This window comes from Myxocyprinus asiaticus, chromosome 6 (genome assembly GCF_019703515.2).
Source record: "Myxocyprinus asiaticus isolate MX2 ecotype Aquarium Trade chromosome 6, UBuf_Myxa_2, whole genome shotgun sequence".
In the NCBI taxonomy this organism is placed as follows: Eukaryota; Metazoa; Chordata; class Actinopteri; order Cypriniformes; family Catostomidae; genus Myxocyprinus; species Myxocyprinus asiaticus.
The window spans coordinates 12,033,177-12,050,250 of NC_059349.1; the positions used below are offsets into that span (position 1 = coordinate 12,033,177).

General features: G+C 37.4%; 1 protein-coding gene across 3 annotated transcripts in view; it reads left to right on the top strand.

Annotated features, from left to right (window-relative positions):
- The window catches only part of LOC127442647 (rho GTPase-activating protein 21-like), a 108,205-nt gene that overhangs the window by 83,633 nt on the left and 7,498 nt on the right, over window positions 1-17,074 (top strand). For all 3 annotated transcript variants that reach the window (XM_051700834.1, XM_051700836.1, XM_051700837.1), the window contains 14 exons: window positions 10,642-10,788; window positions 10,942-11,044; window positions 11,144-11,180; window positions 11,766-11,888; window positions 12,058-12,357; window positions 13,198-13,259; window positions 14,452-14,585; window positions 14,674-14,804; window positions 15,205-15,363; window positions 16,025-16,103; window positions 16,313-16,386; window positions 16,513-16,602; window positions 16,730-16,855; window positions 16,939-16,980. In XM_051700834.1, coding sequence (XP_051556794.1) covers window positions 10,642-10,788; window positions 10,942-11,044; window positions 11,144-11,180; window positions 11,766-11,888; window positions 12,058-12,357; window positions 13,198-13,259; window positions 14,452-14,585; window positions 14,674-14,804; window positions 15,205-15,363; window positions 16,025-16,103; window positions 16,313-16,386; window positions 16,513-16,602; window positions 16,730-16,855; window positions 16,939-16,980 — 1,607 coding nt within the window. The remainder of the gene's footprint in view (window positions 1-10,641; window positions 10,789-10,941; window positions 11,045-11,143; window positions 11,181-11,765; window positions 11,889-12,057; window positions 12,358-13,197; window positions 13,260-14,451; window positions 14,586-14,673; window positions 14,805-15,204; window positions 15,364-16,024; window positions 16,104-16,312; window positions 16,387-16,512; window positions 16,603-16,729; window positions 16,856-16,938; window positions 16,981-17,074) is intronic.

Genomic DNA, 17,074 nt, shown 5'->3' on the forward strand with positions numbered 1-17,074 from the left:
CTGTCTTGTTTTTTATTTGTTTGTTTGTTTGATTTTCTCCCCTTTTCTCCCCAATTTGACATGCCCAATTCGCAAAGCACTCTAGGTCCTCGTGGTGGCGTAGTGACTCGCCTCAATCCAGGTGGCGGAGGACGAATCTCAGTTGCCTCTGCGTCTTATCAGTCCGCGCATCTTATCATGTGGCTTGTTGAGCGCGTTACCATGGAGACCTAGCGCGTGTTGAGGCTCATGCTATTCACTGCGGCATCCACACACAACTCACCACGTGCCCCACTGAAAGCGAGAATCACATTATAGCAACCACGAGGAGTTTAACCCAACTTGACTCCACCTACCCTAGCAACCGGGCCAATTGGTTGCTTAGGAAGCCTGACTGGAATCACTCAGCATGCCCTGGATTTGAACTTGCGGCTCCAGGTATGGTAGTCAGCGTCTTTACTTGCTGAGCTACCCAGGCCCCCTTTCTATCTTGTTTCTGAATAGCAATCTAAATCTAGATAGCCAGCAGGTGGAGGCGAAAGACCATTTTTGTGTGTAATATGAGCCAGTTGGTGAAGTGAGTCAGCATCACTCAGGGTTTATATTCAACAGCACTCCGTGATCGCTCGTATTACTACTACACTACTAAAGCTAGGAAATGGCTTTAAACGGCTTTAATCTAACAACTTCAGCATTTAGGCTCATCACAGCTGAGAGACACAACAGACTGATTAATTACACAAACTCAAGATGCTTACCTCTTACCGGAGTTTCCACATTGGAGAGGAAATACTGTTCAAAATGGTGGAGTAGATTGCAGTTTCTATAGTGAAACACACTTGCACACCAGCTACCATGAAATAGGGAGGAATACCCCCACTTGGATGGCTGTTTTTCCACTGAGAAAATGGGATGAATTTCACTAAAATGACATTATCTTCTAGGGCTGCCCCCAACCAAAGATTTTCCTAGTCGACTAGTAGGCCTTAGTTTAAGCCATTAGTAGACTAGTCGTCGCACATTTATTATATTAATTTAATTACTTATATATATGTTGGGAGGCATCAGAAAATGGTTTGAGTTCGAGGGCTGAGAAAGAATGTTATAAGTAATATTGCTAACACTGTTCTTCATTACAGAGAAATACTAAATCGTAATAATGAGCCTTTAAAATATAAATTTTACAAGCACACACACGATGCGAGCCGCAGCGACACCGGCAAAAGCGGTAATGATGCTGAATGTGTCGGAAAAACCAGCAAGGAGACTGTCTGAACATTTTAATTTATAGAGTGAAATGCACATTAGGGTTGTGCCGACAGACGATGTTCTCGGGGATCGACGATGGTCAGCGTGATCGCCAATAGCTGATGCCTTTGACAATGTCAAGATGATATTTGGCTCGTTTTCCCATGTATTAAATAATTATTATTTATTAGGCTATTATTATTATCAAATTAATATTACAAATAATTTGCCCGTAGACACAGACACGCGCTTGAAGAAACACTTTATTATTTTATTAAGAACAGATGACAGAAAAGCCGTCTATGCGCATGTCTGACACGCTGTTTGTATGGAGGCGTGCAGTCTTGTGGAACATGTGCATGTAAAAGGTTCTCACTCTTTCTTTGTTTCTGTCTTCTGAATTTTTTTTTTTTGTTTGTTTTTTTTTTTTTGCAAGAAGAGTATCATCTATGAGTGCTGCAAATTACCTCAGATCTCAGCTCAGGAGGTGCTTTGAGTTCAGTTTGCTTTATTTTCACAAAGCAGTTCATTGTGACCACAACTCTGCAGCCTATACATCTGTGATTAAAACATAAAATAATACAAAAACACATTCACCTCGAACCATGATTTATATTTCAGTTATTATTATCATCATTATAATTATTAGTTTTACATTTATAATTGTTTTTATGTCTTAATTTGCATAATTTTCCACCTGCATGTTTAGACGGATACTTGCCTAACGGTAAATGGAAGATAATTATATATATGCTATATTATTTTTTTTTATCACTTCATTATTTTTATTGCTTTTTTGTTTTGTTTGGAGTACAATTTGAATTTGAAATGTATTTGATTTAAGTTTTTCATTTTTTAAATAAATTTAATTTTCAGTGTAAAATCACTAAAGCAAGAATATTCACTGATCCCTCAGCCCGCAATATTGCTAGATATATATATATATATATATATCATGAAGGAGGGAACAAAACAAATGTATTCACACACATGATGTATTTTCCCGGACAACGAAATACCCGACCGGTAGAGAGTGCACAGATAAGTAGGTTCTTTGCCAGAGAGATGTTGACAACTGTTGTAAAGCCATCTTTCAAATAGTTGAACAACACACATTTTAAATGCACTTTTTTTTTCAGTTTCATTTGAATTTTTAGTTAAAATGAATAAAAAATAAAGTTCAAAGTTTGAAATCAAGGTGTCTTGCTTTATAGTGTAGGCTTAACCCTAACCCTGCTTAACGAAAATTACCGCATAGTACCACCTTGTGTCCAACCTGCGGTAATACATCGGTTATAAAGTATCGTCGGTTTCCTGTGGAGTGTTTTTTTTCTGCGACCAACCGACCAGTCAAAACTTGGTCGACCAAGACTCTTCTCATTGACTAACGTTTGGTCAACTATTAGGGGACAGCCCTATTATCTTCAGAAAGCTAACTAACAGACTACAGCATCATCGACAGTTGATTGAACACACTCCATCTCACTCTCTCTCTCTCTCTCTCTCTCACACACACACACACACACACACACACACACACACACACACACACACACACACACACATATATACATCCTTGCTTCTCCAATAACTTGTTAGAAACATCCCAAGCCGTGATACTAGTAGTTCTAAAGTGATGTTTTTGAGAGGCTTGGACGCATCATTTGGTTTGAACCAGTAACGGCAGATTCTAATCCGTTGCGTAAGAAAGTAGTTCCATGCACAATTGCATTTTTTATGACTGTACTTCTTTTTTCCTACTTTTTTAAAATTTACTTGTTCATTGAACTGTTGCATATAAGCAATATCACATGAGCAAGAGTGCGATATTGCGGCCGAATCACAGCAGTGCTGATTTAGGGTCATATCGCACTCTTGCTCGTGATATTGCTTATATATATGGGTAGTTGACAAATATGCAGTAAAAAAACTATTTTTTTGTAAAGCACAATTTTTGAGAAAAAAAAAAAACTACATTTATGTAGTGTAAAGTCTGATATTTAAGAAAATATAAGGGGTCAGTAACTTTGTCAGTTCTTTCACTGTTTTTTGAACATTTTCACTGAACTGCACTGTAAATGTGTCCTATGGTGTGACATAACAAAAATGAAGAAAAAAGTTAGGTAATATACAAAGAGCATGAGAGAGATTTATTTTCATTGTTAGACACTTATTTTCATATGGTGTTTTTTATTTATTATGAAATTATGAATAACATCTTTTCCCCACCATTACCTGTTGAACTTGTTGGACATTTTCATTAAATGCAAGTCAAAATTTGCTGTCATCCTTTCAAAAATGTTGAAAATTATACCAGTTTAAGATGAGTGATTATATCTACCCTAATGCAATATTCAACTGTTTTTTTTAAACATATTTTGAGTTAAAAAATATATTTTTGGTTCTTTTATGTGTCACACCATAGGACATTATGTCACACTAAAGGACAGAAATGGTAGTTGTTGGATTAAAGAGAAATAAGATGTATTACATTCAAGTATTTTTATTTAACTGAAAGAAAGATGATTGAAATTTTTAAATATAATTGTTGCATTTTTCAAAGCAACATTTAAACTATTTACTTTCTTCATCGTTCTCTTAGGATCTCCTCCCTTGTGTGTGGATCCCTGTTAATTTTCTCTCTATACTTTCATGTTCTCTCTCTCCCAATCATTTTTCTCCCTCAATTCTTTCTGTCCAAAATTGAAACAATCCAAAAATGAAAGACCACATTTTATACTTCAGTAGTTTGCATGTAAATGTAATCTTCAATAGAGTAAAGCATATTTGGCCTGCTGTCCGATATTGGAGGACACGGAGCTCGAGACTCAACCTGAGTCCTGATTACACCAATCTCCGCCCCCCCTTTATGTGTTTTGGCTGTTCGTTTACACGACAACGGCGTATTGGGGCCTTAAAACGCAAACTTTTGAAAATGGGTTTCAAAGTGCACGTTTTTGAAAATAATGCCGTTACCGTCTCCGTGTAAACATACAAAAACGCGAATTTGTGAAACCGATAACGTCATGCGCATGCGTATTACGTGTTCAGTCTATAGGCATGTGTGCGCGAGTACTTCAAAACAGTGCGCGAGACATTCAAAACTACAGTGGCGGACTACAGGACTGTGTTTGTGCTGCTCAAAATTTTGAGTTTATTGACGCTTCTCCAGCAAATTGTAGATTTACTGCATCACTACTATGACCAGCGATCGCCATCTTCATTGTTTGTATTCACCGCTCTGTGGAAGAATGCTTATGTGTGCAGGCGCATAGTGTTTCTGTACAAAGTGACATCAACTACTGGCCTGGCATGCATAATACAGCGTTTTTAGTCCTTTTCGCGGATCCGTGTGATCAGGGATTGTTTTGACAACGTTGTCGTCTGTACGCGAAACTTTTCAAAAACGCAAAGGAATAACTTATCCGTTTTTAGTATATTGTTGTCGTGTAAACGTACCCTTAGATGAATAGTGAATATTTGAAGATAGGTAGAGATGGGGAGGAGGCGGGATGCCAAGAAAATCTGTCACGGGAAGCAGGTAAGCTGCGGTTTATTTACTCCTGCTCACGGGTTGTGATTTGTCAGATTAAAATTGGCATGCTACTCCCGAACCTCTGTTAATTAACTTATATAACTATTTATTTTCATGACACTGAATAGCAGTATCATCATACATCATATCATCACTATAACACTTTTTCAGTTCTGCCCACAGATTTTCTATCGGATTGAGATCAGGGCTTTGTGATGGCCACTCCAATACCTTGACTTTGTTGTCCTTAAGCCATTTTTCCACAACTTTGGAGGTATGCTTGGGGTCATTGTCCATTTGGAAGACCCATTTGTGACCGAGCTTTAACTTCCTGGCTGATGTCTTGAGATGTTGCTTCAATATATCCACATCATTTTCCTTCCTCATGATGCCATCTATTTTGTGAAGTGCACCAGTCCCTCCTGCAGCAAAGCACTGCACAACATGATGCTGCCAACCCCATGCTTCACGGTTGGGATGGTGTTCTTCGGCTTGCAAGCCTCACCCTTTTTCCTCCAAACATAATGATGGTCATTATGGCCAAATAGTTTAATTTTTGTTTCATTAGACCAGAGGACATTTCTCCAAAAAGTAAGATCTTTGTCCCCATCTGCACTTGCAAACTGTAGTCTGGCTTTTTTTGGCGGTTTTGGAGCATTGGCTTCTTCCGTGTTGAGCAACCTTTCAGGTTATGTTGATATAGGACTCATTTTACTGTGGATATAGATACTTGTCTACCTGTTTCCTCCAGCATCTTCACAAGGTCCTTTTCTGTTGTTCTGAGATTGATTTGCACTTTTCGCACCAAACTACGTTCATCTCTAGGAGGAGACAGAATGCGTGAGCGGTATGATGGCTGTGTGGTCCCATGGTGTTTATACTTGCGTACTATTGTTTGTACAGATGAACATGTTACCTTCAGGCATTTGGAAATTGCTCCCAAGGATGGACCAGACTTGTGGAGGTCCACAATTTTTTTTTCTGAGGTCTTGGCTGATTTCTTTGATTTTCCCATGATGTCAAGCAAAGAGGCACTGAGTTTGAAGGTAGGCCTTAAAATACATCCACAGGTACACCTCCGATTCAGTACACCTCCTATCAGAAGCTAATTGTCTAAATGCTTGACATCATTTTCTGGAATTTTCCAAGCTGCTAAAAGGCACAGTTAACTTAGTGTATGTAAACCTCTGACCCACTGGAATTGTGATAGTCAATTAAAAGTGAAACAGTCTGTCTGTAAAGAATTGTTGGAAAATGTACTTGGTCATGCACAGAGTAGATGTCCTAAACGACTTGCCAAAACTATAGTTTGCGAATATGAAATCTGTGAAGTGGTTAAAAAATTAGTTTTAATGACTTCAGCCTAAGTGTATGTAAACTTCTGACTCAACTGTATGTTCTTTGATCGTAATCTTGACCAACTGTTTTGGCTCATGTATGTTGCTTGTTTACATAGAAAAATAGATGACCGAGAGCATTCCAAAGTTGGCCGCCAGTGGATTGACTTGCTACAAAGTCCTTGATAGATAGACAGAATGGTTGTCACCTCTCTGTCTTGCAGCAAATCCTGGTTTTGTCAGTTTGCTCTCATCTTAAATGAAGCTGGATTAGGGTTTGATGACATTTAGATTATTGTGTCTTGGAGCGAGGCGAGCAGTAGAGTATGCTAGAGTTCTTTGGCTGGGTCTGGAGAGGGTTTTTTCACACCTTCCCCTTTGCTCATTTTATACGCTGGAGGATGCAGGAACTGGGGCAGTTGCTTTAATTTTAACTGCTCCAGCCCTCTGGTAGCACAGAATTGCTTTGTACTCCAACCTTTTTTTGGCTGAGACATGCAGTGGAGCTTTAGGAAGTTTTTAGTGCTCTCGAAAACAGGACATGTCAAATTGTAAGATAAATAAAACTGTCCTTGTTCCTAGAAAAGTTTACAGAGACTTTTTGAGACATTTGTAAGCCTAGAGTAAATGCTTTCTGTGGTATCATGCAAAGAAAGTTGCATACTTTGTCTTAAATTCTTTGACACTGTTGATGCTGATAAAACAATCATGTCATCAAAAATATGAAAGATTCAGGTGTGGAAAATATGTAATTTTCATTAATATCTTTTTAGTACTTTTCTCTGTAACTTTTAAAAATGTAATAAGCTTGTAATTTAAGGACATATTTCTATAAATGCACTGGCACTTAAGGTTTATTAATGGTAACTCGATTATTCATTAATGGCAAAAAAAAAAAAAAAAAAGTTAACAGGATACCTAACCAGACAGAAATAAATTGCTAAAGTTAGCCATAAAGAGTTGAGTTGTCTTACAAGAGTATATTAACTTGAAGTTCATTTTAAAATTTTATAACCATCTTTTCTAATGTTATTTTCATACTGATTACTGCATTTTTATCAAATAGCATAGAATGTTTTTAGAATGAGACAGGACATATTATACCATAAACACAGAATTCATAAAATCGATTGCTAATACTTACGATTTTTTTATTTACTTTGCTGTTGTTTTCCCAACAAAATTGTCACATTGTGGAGGATGATGTCAATAAGGAACTGACTTTTGTTTGTTAAAGTGATATTAGTAAAGACTTACAACCTAAAAGAAAAAACTGTAAACCTAAAAAAAAAAAAAAATTTGTTGAAACATTTAAATTAGAGAATGGGAAAAATTAAGAAATACTGGAATCTTTGTTAAAAAACAATGCCAGTTTTTCTTGGTAAAAATTGCAACATCCACTCATAGTAAAAAATATTTAAAATTCTGCTCTTTTCAACTTATGATTTCAGTCTTTAAAGGAATATTCTGGGTTCAATACAAGTTGGATGGACAGCATTTGTGGCATGTTAATTACCACAATTTTTTTTTTATTTTGACTCATCCGTCCTTTTCTTTAAAAAAAAAAAAAACAAAAAAAAAAGCAAAAAGCAAAAATACAGTGATGCACCTGTAATGGAAGAGAATTGTGCTTATAATTTTATAAAAGCACTTTAATTCTTCTTTTAAAACTTGTATATTATTTGAGCTGTACAGTTGTTTAAATTGTCAATTTAGGGTTTGTTGACATTACAGTGTCATGGCAACAAAGTTGTAAAATTGTATATAACTTTACACAGAAAAGGTTAGTAAGTGATTTTATCGCACTAAAAACATGTTAAAACACATTGTTTGTCTTGTGGCTATACATTTAAAACATTGAGTATTTTAACGTTTATAGATTGGCCCCCATTCACTTCCATTGTAAGTGCCTCACTGGAAAGGAGGTGCAAGTCAACATTTTTTTTGTGTGTTAATCAGTATTATGCCACAAATGCTGTAGATTGAGCATAAAGGGCTTTGCACACCATATGTGAATATTCGGCGCGATTTCTCACCGCAATCCGTTTTAATCGAAACAATAGATTCCTAACGAGTCATTGTCACCTGGGCCGAACATTCACACCGAATCACGTACCGACAAAGCGAAGCTGCTTTTTTACGGCGAGTGTGACAGGTTTTTTTTTACCAACAACATTAAACGCTGATGTAATTTGAGCAGTGAGGATGTGTAGCTCATTTGCATCAAATGGCTTATAACTGGAATTTTTTTTCTCATATGGGTTCTCTTATATAAATGATATTGCTGCATCACTGCCTTGCATCCCCTTTAAAAATGATCTGATCTTATGTGGATTGTCTTCATAATTTATTCCATTTTGCTGTTAGGGCTGGGCGATATGTTTTAAATTATCTCGATATTTTTCAGCCTGTTGACGATATTCGATATATATCTCGATAATTATGTATTTGCCCTGAAATGTCTCAAAAGTGTTTGTTTGTTTGTTTTGTTTTTTATCAGAGGAACCATCATTTCATACAAATTGTAGCCAAGTAGATTAAATATTTTAAAGACATTAAATAAAAATGTAATAATTAGTTTTTCATTAAATAAACACAAGGGAGAATGAAATTCAATGATATGCACGTTATATTTATATTTCATACACAATGATACATAGTAGCTTAATAAAAAGCATTATTTACCTTAATGTTTTTACTGTGCAAAGCTACTAAATTATTACTGGGGCACGTCAGGTTTATTATTATAATATAATGCTGAATTATCATTATTATTCTAATTATTAGATTTGAGTTATATTAAAGAAATATATTTCTGTCCTGTTTACTACTTCACCTGGGGGCTTTTATTTTGACACCGAAAGTGCTGTAGAATTTACTTCAACTTCACAAGGAGCTTTTATTTAGATACAGAAAAGGCAATGTGTATTTGACAGTTTACAATGTTCTACATTTCCTGAAACGCTGTAGTCTCCTCCTTTTCTGCTATTCTGTGCCGCATTTGTAGATAACTTGTAACTGTTAATGTTTGGAATTGTGCGAATGCTTGAACCTGCATTACTTTGATTGCACAATCAATGCACGTGAACTGATATGAGAGCACCGCCATGCGTGTGCACAGATCAGCGCGTCACCGGTTTGTTCTGCATCACACAGAGACCGTGTTTATCTGTCTTTAAATCACAGACTTCTGTGGATTAATAATCACATGACCAACTCGCCATTTTGATGTTATTTTAATTGTGCAGCCCTGAAGGATCGTGAAATTAGTGTACTGATGCGCACTTTATGAAACTTAATGGCCAAATTAAAGCACATTAAAATCATTAAGATATTCACGATATTGGTCAATTTTACATGTCAGCAAAATTATCTCGATTATATCATTAATTATCGATATATCACCCAGCCCTAATTACTGCATTGTTTGGCCTTTGCATTAAATCTTACATGAGTTTTCTTATATCTCTAATATAATATGTATCGTGGCATATTTGCCTTTATATCACATTTTAACAAACCACTTTATGGATCATAAGTGTTTTTCTTCGCCAGATAGTAATACTAAACAAAATCATTATTGCTGTACTATTTTTAATAGTCGTTATCAGTATTAAAGTATCTAATAAAGGATCAGACTTGAGAAGTTTTGTTGGGTGAGATCTGTGTTTTATTGCTTGCACTGTTTAATTAGTAACATGCAGGATTTTTAACAAATATAACACAAGTACAGTCATTATATGAGTGTGCATTACGCAGTGATTTTAAAGAAATGCTCTTAACACTAGTATATACAGTATGCGTAACAGTTGCATATAATCAGTGTTGTTCCAAATGATAACATGTTTTAACCTTTAAACTATTTTTTTTTTTAAATATCTTTCTAATCACCCCTCAGACTGTGAACACATGATAATACAGTCAACTTGTCCAGCAGGTGAACTGAAATAGTTTGTAAAGCGTCTTGAAAGTTTCTTTCTCATTGAGCAAATCCACAACACTCGTCATTGGTGCTGCAGCTTGTTGAGATATCGTTTCTTTTTTTCAATCTGCTCTATAGGGAATAGTTTGCTTTTCTTGTTCGTTTTGCAAACTTGTCAAATGGTTGATGATCATCTCACCCGGTGATGGGCTGAGGGCGGACCAACTCAAAGGTGCATTGAGCCACCTACCGTTCCAGGGTAAAATTGCTCGTTGATTAGCCTATAGTAAAGGCGTGAATGTGCTAACGACTAACATTCGCTTAGCTTTAAATGGGAAATGGACATTTGCCGGTGATTCGCTTCTCATAATTGCGCCGTGTTTGGTGTGAAAAGGCCTTAACTTGTATTGAACCCAGAATATTCCTTGAAAAAAATAAGTTTAATATTTTATCCAATAACTTGTATATTATATTCATTGTAAATGTACCTACTTTCAGTTCCTGTTTATGGCAGCAGCTAGTTTTGGTCTCTTTGGCATGTACATTCACACATGTACATACACAAACACTTGCTGAGCTTCTTTATTCTCATGCTTACTCCTCTGTTACCATGATTACAGATGAGCCTGCCTGCCCCAGTATAGACCATGATGACAGCCATATTCCTGCCTCTGTTATAATATCTGGAGCTCAGGCTATAATCTCTGACAGCCCGAGCCCTACCACCCCCAGTCCACTCATGCGCCGCCAGCTCTCACATGACCAAGGTAAACATTTCTATATAAGATGCATTTCTACTGTACTTGGTTTTAAAACAGTTTTAACGCCATCTAAGTATAATGTGTTGTGCATTGACCTGATGCGAATGGGTCATGGTGCATTTTGTTGATGTATGCTGAACCTGTTTATGTTCTATATAGAATCTCTCAGAAATACCATACTGGAATCACAAACGGGAACCAAAACAGAGCGCTCAAAATCATATGATGAGGGTTTGGACAACTACCGTGAGGAAGGCCGGGGGTAAGTGTCTTGAAAACATGGTGGATCATAACGTTTGTGATTACCATTATTGTCTGTGTGAATGGTTCTTCGGGCTAACATAATCATCCATTTCCACAGACGATCCAGCAAACCGAGTCTTAGGGTTTTCAGAAAGGTGAGAGATACACAATGTCCCTCATGTTGAGCAGCTGTCTTTAAACCACATTATTCAGTCAATACTAATAGATATAATGACTGTTCCAAAACCTAAGGCAGTATTTTAAAGCATCATAGGCACACTCTTGACATGAAGCCTGTGCCTACAGATACTTGTAAGATGCCATTTGCAATGTCAGTCATAAATGTACTATATTTAGTACCAAAAACTTAAAATAGTTCTAATAATCTAATTCAAATTATTACTATACTGTTTTATCCAATATTGGTGTGAGCTGTATTTTTATGCTTAATGGTGCATTCCACATACTAACGCCAAACTCTATTAAAATCAATAGTCGAATCTCCCGTGCGCTTTACATGAGGAGCACAGTTTATATCACACACAAAGTTGCAATTCCAAATTGGTCACTTATTAGGTTCCATTTCAGTTAGTATGCCTGTATAGGCAGTAGACAGCAAGGCAGCTCACTAGTTTTTGGAACGGAGCAAAAATGTTTGGCCCCGTTGTGATTTAAAGAGATTCATTTGACAACTAGCAGACTCAACACAGAAGTTTCATATGGTTGTTGTGGTTTTACAGGCACTGGATGGCCATAAATCTGATGACTCCAGTTCCAGGAGAGATTCCTCCACTGAGATCTTCAATGATTCCACCAAAGAGGGCTGGCTGCATTTCCGACAGCTCAACACAGAGAAAAGCAAGGTGGGAGACTTAATCTCTCTCACTGATCTTTTCCCATATCAATAAACTATTAAAGAGTATTAAGTTCCACAGTGATACTGCGGTTTTACTGTAATTGACTTTTATGGCTTTGATTGTACCTGCATTAGCTACATTAAACTATATCAAGGGTCCTCATTTCTCTTTATAGCGCGTGGGCGGCGGTATACGGGCATGGAAACAGATGTACGCAGTGCTGCGGGGACACTCCCTTTACCTCTATAAAGACAAAAAGGAGGGGCTCGCTCACATCAACTCCCAACTGGAGGAAGAGCCACAGGCAATCAGCATCAAGGCCTGCTTGATTGACATCTCTTACAGTGACACAAAGCGCAAAAATGTTCTGAGACTAACAACTTCAGACTGCGAGTACCTGTTTCAGGCAGAGGGCCGAGAGGACATGCTGTCCTGGATCAGAGTCATTCAAGAAAACAGCAACCTGGATGAGGAGGTTGGTTGACACTGGAGTCATCAAGTTTACTTTCACACCCAAATCTGAAATTTGGCCCAGATCTGTATTTTTCCCTCTTGTGTGACACAGAACTGTTTTTTGGATAGTAATTTTTAGTTTTGATCTGGGCCCCTTTTATATGTGGAAACCTGATATGTATCTGGTTCTAACTTTATTTTTGTCATAATTGTGTGCTTGATTTACTGTTTTTGTGAAGTCGATGGTGGGCAGTGAAAACAGCCAGTGGCACAATGGCAAGATGTTAGACCTCTTTAATAAATGGAGCGACCCCTGTTCAGTCTGAATTTGTATCATAATCACAAGATGTTTGAAACAATTACTGAAAAGATGGTCAAGTTACTTCTGATGAACATGCTAGGCTATGGTGTTATACAACATCTGTTGTGTAGCGGCACCTGTTCTGACCACTGTCTGAAAAAAAAAAAAAAAAAAACTAAATAAAAGCAAATTTGAGGAGAACATTTTTCACTTTGCCTTGCAGTGTGAACATTGGTATATCGCCATAGCAGATTTTCATTTAGGACAGTTTTATGAGAAGTCTTTGCCCTATGTCCGCCCCCTCAGTGCTGAATGTGCAATCATGATAGTATTACATAACTACTGTATGTCAGAATTTATTTGAAAACCAGCTTACAGCTAACACAACAGCACTTTGTCATCTTCTCAAATCAGTCTGAAGGTGGAACTGTTTACTGAAGGTGTGAGGATTACGCGTAGGTCTTTTGTTGATTATCTCGTTCTGTGTTTGCCAGAGGAGCTGGTTCTTTTCAATTCTCATATTTGCCACCACACTGATGCTTTGTTGTCTTGGGTTTTTAGAACGCTGCCATAACCAGCACTGATTTGATCAACAGAAAGCTCCAAGAGTATATATCCATGAGGTAAGGAACATATCATAGAGACTAGCATGTCTACAATGTTCATTTTCAAGATGGTGGATCTGTTTTAAAACATAGTGAGTTGCCTTGCTTTGTACTGCCTACATAGGCAGCTACCTTCTAAGACAGCATTCAAAACAAAAAGGAACCTCATAAGTGACTGAACTGAAATGCAACTCTGTTAACTGTGACTTACTTGCACCAAACAAGCCGTGCATGTGAACTGCATGAGAGACTAAAGCCTTCTTTATACTTTCGCCTAGCACCGCATTATTTGCAGTAGTTTTACTCCACCTCAAAAGCACAGGCACATCTGCCCTGCCCCTTTCCTTGAATTCGTCCAGTGGGATTGAAGCAGTGCATGCGCACTGCGCTAAATAGAGATATGCGGAGGCCAGGCGAACGCCGCTTGGTACGCGCGAACCCACGTGAACAAGCGTCTGTGTCGAGTATAAACCAGGCTTTAGGCCACATCCACACTAATACGTCCACACTCATCCATACTAGAACAGCGTTTTCCTCCACCAAAAAACATTTAAAAAATGCTGTCCATTATCGAGTACTTTGGAAAACGATGACGTTAGAAAACCAAAAACTGAGTTTTCAAATGAAAACTGTGAACATGAGGACGTGGCCTAATGTTCACAGTTGATTCTCTATAGTCAGTAGTTAGCATGTTGTTAAGCTAATAACGTTATACTCAAAGTGCAAAATCGTCCTTTTAAATTGTGTAATGTACTTAATTTGTAAGTCGCTTTGAATAAAAACTTCTGCTAAATGTAAATGTACATTGACACGTGGCATTTCCCTCAACTCAGTCTGTTATCTTGTTTAAGCATTTTCTGAGTTTGTCACAAGGGCGTTCTGGAAATATGCTGGGTCCCTTGCAATGCATTCATGAAAACATTTATGAGTGTGTCGCAGTACATTCTGAGAATATTTGGGGTTTGTTCTAGGATTGCTTTAAACGTAAATGGTGTTTGTGATTCTGCCCTAAAATTTGGCCACAACAACGCATCTTAAAAGCCTAGAAGCCTTGGCAGCATAATTTTGTTCTCTACTCCTTGGAACAGGCTACACGTTGCGAGTGCACTCATGATGCTTTAAAATCTCTCTTTAACCATTTTTTTAAATTGCCTGCATGCTGAATTAGGAAAGTTTGCCTTGTGTTCAGTAATGTGTGTTTTTGTTAAAGTACTCCCAGCAGTAAGACAGAGCCGTCACCCAAAACCTCCCGGCAATCTCTCAGCATTAGACACACTCTGTTGGGCGGCAGTACTAAGAGTCAGAGCCCCCACTCGCCCAGAAATGAACAGGAGAAGAGTAAAGGTAACACACAGCACTTTAAAATGACACTGAAACCTATTATGTGTGCATTATCTCAGTGAAATGTGTTAACAAAAGAAATGTGTCTCAGATGACTCCAGTGGAGCTGCATGGAGGAGAGGAATTCCAGGCCTGAAGAAAAAGCCCCAGGATAAGAGGCCCACTGCAGGTGTCACGTTTGGAGTGCGACTGGATAATTGCCCTCCTGCACAAACCAATAGAGTAAGACATATCAGAATCATACAAAATCATACAAATGAAACCATTATGTGTGATTCTAAAAAAAAAGAAAAGTTTGTGACCCAAAATATGACCCAGAAAAAATGAAAAGAAATTAAAATGAAACGTACTTTTAGGACCATACATTTTTTTTTTGCATTGACATTTTCATGAAAATTAGGCAAATTTTGCTCCAATGCATTTGTTGTGTTACAGTAATGAGAACTGGTGTGAAATTTACATAATTGTTATGAAAATGTCACAATGCCACAATCTTAACTCTTTAATTTACTTTAAGCAAAATAACATGTCTTATTTGATTTTGGGGTGAAATATAACGGGTTTTGTGAGATTCATCCTTCTTTTGGTATTAAAAATAACACTAATGAACCGTCTGTTATAGTTTGTGCCTTTGATCGTGGAGGTTTGTTGTAAGCTGGTGGAGGAGAGAGGGTTGGAGTACACTGGGATTTATAGAGTCCCTGGAAACAATGCTGCCATCTCTAGCATGCAGGAGGAACTAGACACTAAAGGCATGACGGACATTGATGTCCAGGATGACGTGAGTAAACACTTTGCCATGTGCAGTGTCGTATTGTTGAGCCTTGCTCATTATAAGAATGGGCTGATGGCCCCCTGAGTTTCGGCTAGTTGACGGGCCAGTGGTGTGTTTTCACTACGTCTTACATTTGTTTATCATGTACATGTTTTTATGCCTTTCAAACATTTGGTTTTCTGTGATATATTAAACATTATTATTTAAAATTCTGCTTATCCAAATATTTCGCCAAGGTAATGTTATCTAGATAACATAGATGATGTTTTGTCAAAATTGCGAGAATGACTTGATGGTCTTGAAGGCATTAGTTAAATGGGTTGAAAATTTAAACAAATCACCATATGCCATATATTTCCAGCAAGAGTGTTTTTAATTTATAGCTGTCATGAAGTTGCATGACAGCTGTTTAATTTTTAGCTATTACTAAAGTTAAAAGCCTGACAAATTGTATTGTTATTTGTCTTTTTGTAAAGAAAACTTTGCATTTTATGAAGGATACAAATATGTTTCTGCTTACACATTGTTTTTTTTTTATTTTAATAAAATGTATCTTTTCTGTGGTGGGAACCGTAAAAAATTGGAAAAGCACAAATTCCTGATAGTTTAGTCCTTGCTTGTATGATAAAGACAGTCCTGATCTTTCTTTTTCTGTTTCGTTCAGCAGAAGTGGCGAGATCTTAATGTGATCAGCAGTTTGCTAAAGTCCTTCTTCAGGAAACTTCCAGAGCCTCTGTTTACCAATGGTGAGACATATGGTCAGAGTTTTCAGTGATAGATTATTCATTTGGTTTTATCTTATAGAGAACAACTCGTATCCAGACTCTGTTCTGCCCACTGCTGGAAGAAGGCCACCACCTAGAGGACAACTTTAGTAGATATCTGGAAAAGTTGATTAACATTTTATGTAAATGTTGTTCTGTGTTCTAATGTTGCTTGTTTGCTTTGATTCTAGAAAAATATTCCAACTTTATTGACGCCAATCGAACAGAGGACCCCGTTGAGCGTTTAAAAGCACTGAAGAGACTGGTATGGCTTATCTGAAGAAATCGGTTGATTTAGAAAATAATGACGGTTACAAGAATGAAAAAATCCACTGTAAGAAAAACCTGTAGCAGATTCGAATAAATCATATCACTATGTTTACTCGCCCAGATTCATGAGCTGCCAGATCATCATTACGAAACGCTAAAGTTCCTCTCTGGACACCTCAAAACTGTCTCTGAAAACTGTGAGAAAAACAAGGTATGATCTTTGTGGGTGAAACTTGCACAAGGCAAAAGTACTGAACATTTGCCATGTATTCATAAGACAAATATATAAACAAAATTAGAAAGGGCAATTAAAAAGCAAAGTTTATGTATTTTAATAGATGGAGCCACGTAACTTGGCCATTGTGTTTGGGCCAACCCTTGTCAGAACTTCTGAAGACAACATGACCCACATGGTCACACACATGCCCGACCAGTACAAGATCGTGGAGACACTTATTCAGCAAGTAAGATTGTTTCCATTCTTCTGATGTATGAATTAGGATGTCTAAATGCTGTTGAACTGACCACCTGCTTTGCTGTTCTTCAGTATGATTGGTTCTTCACTGAAGATGGAGATGAAGAGCCAACGGTAAGTGTATATATTAGACGGTAGCTGCTTTTCTCTTCTGAGATTACCTTAAAGTGAACACTATTCTGTGACTGTCCAAGAACTAAAAGACAGT